A 12,129-nucleotide genomic window follows, 5' to 3' on the forward strand; every position below is an offset into this window, starting at 1 on the left:
AGTTGAGAGCAGTTAAAAACATTGTCAGAGCAATTTCCTGAGTTTCAAAAGTTTCCAATTTCCAGCTCAGAAATAACCAATCTGGTTTTATTCATGTCCTTTTTCTAAGCATATAAAACACTTGGATTTTAAAAGACTGAAAAAACAAGAGACAGGAAGCTATGCAAAACAAGTATAAACTTTCCTTCTCAAAATGTAATTGAATACCTAAAATACTTTATAAAGTCACAGCTTCTACCATTTAATAGAGTCTACCTAGAAAGATTAAATACTTGCAAATAATATGGAAATACTAGCAAACTAAAAATACTTCACTCTGGAAATAATATAGACATGAATAGCCAACAGATGTAAGAAAACATGCTTCCACGCCTCCCAGGTGTGAACAACGCCGTCAGGACTCCCCCGGCCAATCCTCACCCTCCAGGTACCACCTCAGTTCTCCTTTTCCCTCTGGCAGATCACATTGGGGAGAGACCACTGAGTGGATATAAGTGTTACTAAAACCTTCCAAACTACAGAAGTGCTGTATTTTTAAAACATTTTTAAAAGTTTAAACTTACAAAGGAACCATTCTAATGTCCATGTATTTCCATAAGTATAACAGTACAAGGAAACTAGGATGATCTTAAAACTATCTTTCCTTGTGACATAAAGGATTTAGAAATGGGCAAAAGGAGGGATTACAAATTTTCTTTCATAACTACACATTGGTTAAACTATTTTCATTAGTAGGGATAGGAGCCAGTTTATGATTCAGCAATTTTATGAAACTACATATAATGTTCAAATTTTGCCTGTATATTGATGAATGAAGTTTGAGAAACGTGACTAGAATTGCCAAAATCAGGCATAGAATTAAAGCTGTAGAGCAGAGAACACCGTCTTTTGCTCTGATCAGTATGACTACTCCTTCATTAACCAAATTGAAATAAGTCTAGTGCAAGTTCTCAAAAGCGTTTTTTTTTTAAACCAGATGAACACAGAAGCATGGAAAATGAGTGTGCAGTTGTACACACTCAACAACACCAGGTTCTTAATGTCTCTGAAATACTGATTTACACATAGTAATACTTTATTAACTAACAATATTAGCTTTATATGAAGTCATTGAAATGAACTGCTGTATTTTTAATGTACACAACAGTTCTAGACATCACAAAAAAGTGTGCTGTACTGCTGTAATTTTCTAAATAAATTATTACAGCTGTAAGAGTGTGAATAATACTTCAACACCAGCCATCGACCATCTCTAAAAATAAACAAAGATTCCTATCTTTGAAATAAAATTCAATGAGGCTCCTCTTTCAAAAGCATGCATTCATGATATGTAAAATCACGTATATTTGAGTCTTACTTTAAGATGTTTGCTCTTTTTGGAAAGCATTCTGTATTTCCGGATTTGTTCACTAACCACAGACTTCTGTAATTCCTGGTCCAAATGATTTTTTAAAGCCTAACAAAGAGTAACAAAAGTATCTACTAAAGTTTTATATATGCTGAAAATATTCTCTAGTCAAAGTCAAATTTATTGAAGTCACTGTCTTCTGTGAATAATGACATTTTTACCACATTAAACCTGTATAAAGGAAATTATAATTTATAGACTAACTGGACTAGCTAGCTACTCAAAACAACAGAAGTCAGTGAAAGCTTCCATCCAGAAAGTTGGATCTGTTTCAAAATAAAGGTAAAAATTTTTGAAATGATAAGGATTACTTTTATGATTGTAACAAAATGCTTTCTCTACATTAGTTTTTAGCTCATATTGTTTTGATCTACAGTTTACAAACTATTTGTCTCAACTATAAAATAGAGCTATTTAGTACCATCTGAAACAGCACTTAACAAGACAGTTCTAGAAGTGTTTCTATAAGGCAGTAACACTTGGTAAATATCTAGCCATTTCTCTTTCTCTGAACATTTTTCTGCCTACTGAAGATATAAAACTGCAATCATCTCAGACCCAACCTTCCTCCCAGAAGATGCACACATACAGAACAAAGGAAAAGAGATCAAGCTCAAATACAAAGCAGAAGTACACAGCAGGTCTTCCTTCCCGCAGGATACGGCAAAATGAAATGAGCTTACGCATTGAGTTTCGGAAGCAAGAAGTATTCAAGTGTTTTGTTAGAAATTCTTTCTTCCTTTACTTCTACTACCACTGTCAGTATTTCTTTAACTTCTGCTGCCTTTGAAGAACATGAACCAGGTGTCAGACCAGGATTCACAGCACTTCATGACCTCCCAGTCGGACCTTTAGGACTTCACTAAAGGTCAAACAATTAATATAAAAGCAACATTTTCTCTCTGACAAATATTCAGAGCACTTCAGACTTTAAAAACTGCAGCTGGTAACTTTTTAAAAAGTTCTGATTCAATAAAAATTCCCTTTAATATTTTAAACAGGTAATATTTGGCATTTGGATTCAGTAAAAAATTAAATTTCTCTTGAGTTTTGAAAAACATCCATTTTTTTTACTCTATAACTGGATATAACTCCTAATAAATACTATTTAGAGTAGAACTGATTGAATTACTGCAAATAAAACTAACTTTAACCTATAAATCTTCACTCTTCTAAAACAAGGACATTTATTTTACTTTAGCATGACTTTCAAGCACCCTGGTTTAATTTCAGAGAACCTGCAAAGATGAGAAAAGAATTATTGTAAACAAACATATTCCAAACTGAGAAATGCATCTTGTAATCAATTCCAAGTACCCAAACTTAATACAATATTTTCTATCAAAGTGCTCTTTTTTTCAGTCAATACCTAAAACTGATACCTGAATTTATGTTCCGTTTAATGTCTCATAAATAATGCCTAGTAAATATTATCTTAAAGCTAGGGACTACTTCCAACCTAGCAGTTGATACAACCTCAAGGCAGAGGTCTACCCGCACGACAATGAGTGAGTGCAGGAAGGGTAAGCTGGTGTCTGCATGAGGATCATTTCTGTGTATCCAGAGAAAAACTCCAAGCAGAAATCCCGGATGCAGCAGTTCAGACCAACTCAGGTGGCCATGCAATGCTTTCAACCCCTCAGCATGAGATTTCAAGGAACACAAGTCCCCAGCATAGATCACTAATTTCAACATGATAATGTTCTGATTCATCCACTGCTTCTGTAAGACGAAATCCTGAAATGTCATCTGTCTTCATGCTACCACTTTCTATAGTATTTATAACCAAATAGCATCTTATCACATGGCCTGAGCAACGCGTGCTACACTACTGAAACTGGAAAGAGGGGGTCAACAAGATGATGTAAGTCTCCAGGGAACTATTATTTATCAGCATCTGTTTAATGTATCTTAAGGATGGCTCAAGTGCTTCAACCCCTGCATCCACACAGGAGTGGACTTCTCTTAAATTTTTCTGTTATTGAATAATAATCATTTTAATGAAAAAAAGAATACTTTATGCTGGTAAGCAAACATGAATTAAAGTAAAAATCATGAATGACATTTTAATTTTTGAAGACATAAATTCCTCTTAACTGGAAAGTTTCTGTAAAAGTATAAACATCCAAGTTACACTTCAGCAGAAGCTGCCCATTCTATTCAAAGCACACAAATATACATTTCTTTTCAAAAGAATTATCAGCAAGTGTTAAACTATGATATCTGTAACATAATTAAATAATACATCATTGTGGAAAAATACATGTTTCCTTTAGAATTTAAATGTATGAAATAAAGTTTTATCATAACAATAACAACAAACACACTTTTTCTCTTAATTTCTAGCTTACTGGACAACATAAATCCAGCAAGGAAAGTTATGTCACACTTTAAGCAAGAACCTGTGGCTAAAATAAGATGGCTAACGTTAACTGCACACATGCTTGCCCAGCAGTCTACGGGCTGCGGCCATCCACTCACCTGTAGTTGTGGCTTGTGAGGTATTTCATTACGGCTGGTTTGATGCGAGCAACCCCTCCCTGGCTGTGGTTTCCTCTGCCCGTGATCACAGAGAGATAAGGCTTCCCACCGCCCTGCTTGCACTCTGTCACAACAGGAGTTGGAAGCATTAAACTTCATTTCCTGCCTTCACAATAAACCAAACCTCAAATAATCAACCATGCCTGAAAGTGTTTTCAGGAGGATTCAGACATTATGCCAAGAAACCCCCAACTGCGATGCTTTTATCAACAACCTCAGAACAATCCGTTCATCTGGATGAGAAGTGGAGCCGTCAAGACTCAAAGCAATTACTTATATGGTATGTGAGCAATGAGTGCCCTAATCCATCCACTTAAAGGACACTTCTTCCTGGATGGAGAGGAAAATCTCCATTTACCACTAGGATTCTCCTCTGAAATAATGATAATAAATGACCTCATTAATTAAAAATATATGGAGGTGTATGAGAGGGCAGCACTGTGGCGTAGTGCAATAACCCTCTAGTTGCAGCACCAACAACCCCAAATCGGCACAGGTTCAAGACTTGGCTGCTGCACTTTAGATACAGCTCCCTCCGATGTCCTGGGAAAGTAACTAAGGATGGCTCAAGTGCTTCAACACCTGTATCCACACAGGAGTCCCAGAAGCTCCTGACTTATGCTCTAGCCCTGGTAGCCATAGTAAACCAATGGTTGCAAGATGTCTGTCTCTCCTTCTCTCTGTAACTCTGCCTTTCAAATAAAAATAAATGAATCTTAGAAAAAAATTACAGTTAAACCAGCAAGCTTTGGACTGAGCCACGGTTCTGCTACAGTAGTACTGTGAGACCATGGAACAGTTCAGTTCAGTTCTCCGTGCCTGTTGCCTTCATAAAGAAAATAAAGTAAATAAGGTAATACAGGCTAGCAGCTAGTAGACTGTCCCTCAAAGTAGGCCTCTAGCAGCACCAACATGAGGACTAATTGTACCGCTAAACACAATCCGTGGCAGCCACTGCAGAGCAAAGCAGCAAGCAGCTACCTGCAGCACCAGTGTCCCATGCGAGCTCCAGCAGGAGGCCAGGCGACCACAGCCTGATTCTGCTCTCTGCTCACATGCCTGGGAAGGCAGAAGAGGACCTGAGCACTGAGGCTCCTGCCACTCACAGCGGACACCCAGATGGAGCTGTGGACTCCTCCTGGCTTCAGCCTGCCATAGTCCTGGCCATTCAGGCCATTTGTAGAGAGAACCAGTGAACAGAAGATCTCTCTGTGTGTCTCTCTGTAACTCAGTCTTTCAAATGAGTAAAATAGACAAATCTTAAAAATTAACCAATGAACTATACCTTTCAGTGGATAATTTAATAAGAATTCTATTCTGTTCATTAACTTGCCTTACTGTTACAACAGAATCACAAATTCACAGTATTTCAAATCTCATATCTCTAGGAAAAGATAGGGCTCTTATAACAACACAACCAAAATGTCATGGCCAAATCTTTTAAAATTAACAACAGTTTCTTAATACAATCAATTTCTAAGAATTTCCACAGACATTTTTTTTTTTACCATTATTTGTTTGAGTCAGACTGCAACAATGAATTTGGCTGGAACCGACATGATGGCTCAGTGACTAAAATCCTCACCTTGCACACACCAGGATCCCATATGGGAGCCGGTTCGTGTCCCAGCTGCTGCACTTCCCATCCAGCTCCCTGCTTGTGGCCTGGGAAAGCAGGCCAGAGGAAATCCCAAAGTGTTGGAAGCCTGCACCTGTGTAGGAAACCTGGAAGAAGCCTGGCTCCTGGCTTTGGATCAGTTCAGCTCTGGCCACTTGGGGAGTGGACCAGTGAACCAAAGATCTTTCTCACTGTCTCTCCTTTTCCCTGTAAATTTGATCTGTTTCCAATTAAAATAAATAAATCTAAAAAAAAAAAAAACAAAAAAAAAGAAAAAAGTAGAGCATCTTCAAAAATGCTTTATGGGGCCCGGCAGCGTGGCCTAGCGGTTAAAGTCCTCACTTTGAAAGCCCCGGGATCCCATATGGACGCCGGTTCTAATCCCAGCAGCTCCACTTCCCATCCAGCTCCCTGCTTGTGGCCTGGGAAAGCAGTTGAGGACGGCCCAATGCATTGGGACACTGCACCCGCGTGGGAGACCCAGAAGAGGTTCTAGGTTCCCAGCATCAGATCGGCGCGCATCGGCCCGTTGCAGCTCACTTGGGGAGTGAATCATCGGACGGAAGATCTTCCTCTCTGTCTCTCCTCCTCTGTGTATATCTGGCTGTAATTAAAAAATGAATAAATCTTTAAAAAAAATGCTTTATGTTTTTCCTTTTAGGAGAGATGGTACAACTATTTTTATATGCAAAAGATGGTTACTTTATACTACATGATACGGTTATTACATAAAGGTGTAGAGTTGAAATCTGGAACTTTGACTGTCTCTCTCTCTGTAACTTTCTCTTTCCAGTAAAGATAAATAAATCTTTTTTAAGAAGAAAAAAAAGAAAAAAAAAAAAACTTGGGCTGATAAGAGTGGCACAGTGGGTTAAGCTACTACTTGTATCACCAGTATAATTTCATGTGTATCAAATCACCACACTGTTCACTGTAAATATATGCAATTTTTATTTGTAGAAAAAATAAAGAATACTTTATCTCCAGGCCTGGCACGGTGGCCTAGCGGCTAAAGTCCTCGCCTTGAACACGTTGGGATCCCATATGGGTGCCGGTTCTAATCCAGCTCCCTGCTTGTGGCCTGGGAAAGCAGTCGAGGACGGCCCAAAGCTTTGGGACCCTGCACCCGCATGGGAGAATCGGAAGAGGATCTGGGCTCCTGGCTTTGGATCAGCATAGCACCGGCTATTGCGGTCACTTGGGGAGTGAATCATCGGACGGAAGATATTTCTCTCTGTCTCTGCTCCTCTCTGTATATATCTGCCTTTCCAATAAAACTAAATAAATCTTAAAAAAAAAAAACTTTATCGGGCCCGGCGGCGTGGCGTAGCGGCTAAAGTCCTCGCCTTGAAAGCCCCAGGATCCCATATGGGCGCCGGTTCTAATCCCAGCAGCTCCACTTCCCATCCAGCTCCTTGCTTGTGGCCTGGGAAAGCAGTTGAGGACGGCCCAATGCATTGGGACCCTGCACCCACATGGGAGACCTGGAAGAGGTTCCAGGTTCCTGGCTTCGGTTTGGCGTGCATCGGCCCGTTGCGGCTCACTTGGGGAGTGAATTATCGGACGGAAGATCTTCCTCTCTGTCTCTCCTCCTCTGTGTATATCTGGCTGTAATAAAATGAATAAATCTTTAAAAAAAAAACAAAAAACAAAACTTTATCTTCTATCAAGTATTTAGAATATTGAATAAAAAGCACTATACACAATGATTCAATAGTCACCACTGTCTCAATTCTTGACCAAAAAAGGTGGAACACAGGCTTTTAATAAACACTGTGACAAGCAGGTGTTCCAGTCGAAGCTCCTGAGGTGGGGCCCTAACTAGCGTGAGCTTCAGGAATGGCAGTGGGCAAGCGTCCAGAAAGAGGAAGACCACCACCAGAGAAGAGCATGAAGGTTAAGCGAGAACACAGTACCTAGGGATTTTCGAAGTTAACCCTCAACACAACATGGCAACCTATATTTTATCATAATCCTGATTACCTTAGTAACTGTGTTTTCACCATCTCTGCATGATACACTCCTTGAAGGCAGGTAGTAAGCAAACAACAAAGAAACACACAAGATAAATACTGAATGTATCTGAACACAGAAGAGATCGCTGGAGGCTGGAGGGGCAGGGGGAGTGGGAGTCTGGCTAACTGAGCACTCCATTACAGTCAGAGGGAAGTAAGAAGCTGCTACCAATGAAGTGGCTATAGTTCAAAACAGCCTACAGGAAGACACAAGAAAGGTGTGCCAAGGTGCCAATCGTATAGTAACGTCAATGAAGGGGGAAATGCTGATGATTCTTTACTTTAGTACACACTGCATACACATATTAAAATGTAAAGCTGCAAAGTACATACAATCACAGTGAAAAAATTTTAATGCACTTTTGGATTATAGCCCAAACTATAAAACAAATATTCATAAGCCCATACTAACTTTCTTAAACACCATTTTGCAGACACAAACATACTGATTCTGCCAAGAATGGATATTAAAATCACTAGGTGAAAAATCATAGTGAAACAGGGATTCCCAGAAACTCAGAGTATTGACTTTAACAGAGTGCTGACTACCTACAAATGGGGAAAAGACACATTTACACAGAAAAATATGATCACATCCTACCTTAGTTAAGAAATAAAATCTGTCATCAATAATGGGACAAATGGGACAATATATGTCCATTAATGCATTTACCACAAATAATTTAACATAATCTCCATATATTATCTTATTATTTCTCCATAGTATTTTTACCAAAAAAACATTTTAATCTGAATCTAGTAATGAGGGAAAAAAATCAGACTACTTATTGAGTTGCAGGACAATCTATCAAATGACTACGAACACTACATATTAAATATGGATGTGAGGATACATGGAAGTGTGTAAAACAAGCGGGCAATAAAGATGTAGACCAAACTGCACAGTATAGACGATGTGAGAGTAAAACCAAGAGGGAGAAAGAGAAATGCACTGTAATTCACAGGTAACTAAAGTACTACTCTAATACCTTCAACACTGTTGCAATATTCCATGATGAACAGATAAATTTATTTAAGATTTACTTATTTATGCCTTCTCCAGTGCGGTCACACAGGCAATGGCTGCAGGAAGCTGGATTCCGGGCATCAAGTACTACGAATGGCTTTACGCAACAATGGCGGTAGCATGGGCTTCAGGTGCCTATTTCCTACAGGGATTAGAGCCTGGGGTATCCACAAAAGCATCACCAACTGTATTTGCTACTAAATTGACCTCCAGTTCTCCCACAAACCATCATGCTGGGAAAAGTAAAGTTCTAGAGCTGCAGAAGTTCTTCCAGATCAGATGGCATGCCTATCCACCTGAGGCGAGGCTTGCCTGACCAAATGCTGTACCAGACCACCACGGCACTGACTCTGGGAGTGACCCATCTATTGCCTGATTGCCTCTACATGGCTTCACAGCCCAAAAACAAATGAAATAGGCTGCATGGAACTGGTTTGATTTTTGGCATTAAATCCTTTGACCTAAAAGGGGGGAGGGGCAGCGCAGTAGCCTAATGGCTAAAGTCCTCCCCTTGCACATGCCAGGATCCCATTGGGCGCAGGTCTAATGCCGGCAGCTCCACTTCCCATCCTGCTAGTGGCCTGGGAAAGCAGTCAATGACGGCCCAAAGCCTTGGGACCCTACACCTGCATGGGAGACCCAGAGGAGGGTCCTGGCTTCGGAACAGCATAGTTCTGGCCGTTGTGGTCACTTGGGGAGTGAAACAACACACGGAAGATCTTCCTCTCTGTTTCGCCTCCTCTCTGCATATCTGCCTTTCCAATAAAAATAAATACTTAAAAAAGAAAAAGATGTACTTATTATTATATAGTTACAGAGAGAGAGAAGGAGAAGGAGTGGGGAAGAAAGAGAGAGAGAATGACCCCAGCATGATAGCCTAGCAGCTAAAGTCCTTGCCTTGCATGCACTGGGATCCCATAAGGATGCCGGTTCATAACCTGATGCACCACTTCCCGTCCAGCTCCCTGCTTGTGGCCTGGAAATGCAGTAGATGACAGCCCAAAGCCTTGGGACCTGCATCCACATGGACATTTAGAAGAAGCTTCTGGCTCCTGGCTTCGGATCAGTTCAGCTCTGGCCACCTCAGCCACTTAAAGAGTGAACCAGAAAATGAAAATCTTTCTGTCTCTCCTTCTCTCTGTAAATCTGGCTTTCCAAGAAAAATAAACAAATCTTTAAAAAAGAAAAAAAAAAAGAGAGAGACAGAGAGAGAGAAATTGATTGATCTTCCATCTGCTGATTCACTCTAACATGACCAAAACAGCATCTGGGCTGTCAGCATCTACTACTTGGAATGCCCATGGCCCAAATCTCAGTGCCTGGGTCAAGGCCTGGTTCCCTTTCCTGTTTCAGCTTCCTGCTAATGCAGATCCTGAGAAGCAGCAATGAATGATGGCTTGATTAGTTGGGCTCTTAACCATTCCTATTAAGAGACCTAGGCCGAGGTCCCAGGTGCTAGTCACAGCCTGTTCCAGCACCAGCTACTTAGGCAGTAAACCAGATGTCTATTTCTAGCTCTCTCTGCCTTTCAACAAAGTCCCATTATACCATTTATTTCTGTATTTAATTGCAAACTCTATGAAGTATTGTTACCCAATTAATATATATTTGTTAAATGAATATCTATTAAATACGTATTTACTATCTTGAAAGCACCAATCCATAAGTCACAAAGGAGTCTTTGAATACCCCATGCTTTCCTTTTAAAATACCACAATTAGGGCAGTGCTGTGGTATAACGGGTAAAGCTGCTCCTTGTAATGCCTGTATGCCATTTGGGTGCTAGTTCCAGTCCACTCCCTACTAATGTCCCTGGGAAAGTAGTACAAGATGCTCCAAGTGTTTGGTCCCCTGCACCAACGTGAGAGATCTAAGATAAAGTTCCTGGTGGTTGCAGCCATCAGGGGAATGAGCCAGCAAATAGAAGATCTCTTTCTGCTCATCCCCTCTTTATATAATGCTATCTTTCAAATAAAGTTTAAAGTTAGTTGATTAATACAAAAAACGATGCAACTGGCCCTGGCACAGTGGCCCAGTGGCTAAATACTAGCCTTGAATGCACCAGGATCCCAAGTGGGCACCAGTTTGTCCTGGCTGTTCAACTTTCCATCCAACTCCCGGCTTCTGGCCTGGGAAAGCAATAGAGGCTGGCCCATAAGCTTGGGACCCTGCACCCACGTGAGAGACTTAGAAGTTTCTGGTTTCAGATTGGCTCAGCTTAGGCCCTTGCAGCCACTTGGGGAGTGAATCAGTGTATGGAAGATTTTTTTCTCTTGTCTCTGTAAATCTGTTTTCCCAATAAAAATAAATAAAATTTTAAAAATTCTTTTAAAAAGATGCAACTAACTAAAACAGGGAAATGAAAAGGAAAAAGGTAATGTCATGTTGATGCGAATCCTTTCCTGACGAATGATTGATACAACAACCATCAAGAAATGTCGCACACATGTTCTCAGCTCCACATTCAGACTTCCCTGAATTTGTTTTTTTTTTTTTTTTTAATTTTTTTTTAAAAGATTTTATTATTATTGGAAAGCCGGATATACAGAGAGGAGGAGAGACAGAGAGGAAGATCTTCCATCCGATGTTTCACTCCCCAAGTGAGCCGCAACGGGCCGGTACGCGCCAATCCGATGCCGGGAACCTGGAACCTCCTCCGGGTCTCCCACACGAGTGCAGGTTCCCAAAGCTTTGGGCCACCTTCGACTGCTTTCCCAGGCCACAAGCAGGGAGCTGGATGGGAAGTGGAGCTGCCGGGATTAGAACCGGCGCCCATATGGGATCCCAGGGCTTTCAAGGCGAGGACTTTAGCCGCCAGGCCATGCCGCCGGGCCCCAGACTTCCCTGAATTTGTAAGTTACATAATACAAGCAATGACCATTTTCCTTTGATATCTTACCTTCAGTTTTCTGCTGTAAAACTGTCATCAAGTGTTCTATAGCTTCGTCGACATGCAGCCCATGGAGGTCTAAAACATTCTGTGGCAGCAGGGAAGCATTGACTTTCTCAAAGATCTCCACAGCGGCCAAGTGATTGGCTTCTTTCATCTTCCGCTCATGAAGACTACCCTTTAATCAAAAGCATATCATCAGCATCTCTTCTGATAGTCCCTACCTGGGAGATGAAAAACCCAGCCAGAAGAGGAACAATAAACCTAAAACTAAATGATGCTAAGAGCTAAAATAAAACCACATCAAAACTCTGATGCATTTCAAGTGAATTAATAATGTATTGTTGAAACTACTGAATCCCTGTTTCTAACATATTTCCTGAATTACAAATCATAAACAAGGAAAACTTATCTAAGCATTACCCATCTCAAGAAGAATCCACTGTTTTTTTGTGTGTTGTTTTGTTTTATTTCAGTACCTTTGATGAGCCCAACCACCACCAAGCGTTTCCTTCTGACATTTGTAGTTAGGCCCACAGTCTGTGCCCAGGGTCTGCTGTCAGAGCTCCTGGGCCTACACCAGTTTATACATTTTTCTGGCTCATCATGAAAAAGTAAGCCATATGAAGG

The 12,129-nt window shown here is 40.6% G+C and overlaps 1 protein-coding gene and 1 pseudogene across 5 annotated transcripts in view; one reads left to right on the plus strand and one right to left on the minus strand.

The window, feature by feature from the left end:
- Positions 1 to 379: 379 nt before the first annotated feature.
- Positions 380 to 12,129, minus strand: part of N4BP2 (NEDD4 binding protein 2) — an 82,242-nt gene continuing 70,492 nt past the window's right edge. For 4 of the 5 annotated variants that reach the window (XM_058670179.1, XM_058670181.1, XM_004579141.2 and 1 more), the window contains 3 exons: positions 11,509 to 11,677; positions 3,890 to 4,013; positions 380 to 2,646 (listed from right to left, as the gene is read on the minus strand). In XM_058670179.1, coding sequence (XP_058526162.1) covers positions 2,601 to 2,646; positions 3,890 to 4,013; positions 11,509 to 11,677 — 339 coding nt within the window. In that variant the 3' untranslated portion in view covers positions 380 to 2,600. The other variant, XM_058670180.1, reaches the window with a different exon arrangement.
- On the plus strand, positions 8,719 to 9,022 carry LOC105942697 (cytochrome c oxidase subunit 7A-related protein, mitochondrial-like; annotated as a pseudogene).

This window comes from Ochotona princeps, chromosome 11, assembly GCF_030435755.1.
Source record: "Ochotona princeps isolate mOchPri1 chromosome 11, mOchPri1.hap1, whole genome shotgun sequence".
Classification (NCBI taxonomy): domain Eukaryota; kingdom Metazoa; phylum Chordata; class Mammalia; order Lagomorpha; family Ochotonidae; genus Ochotona; species Ochotona princeps.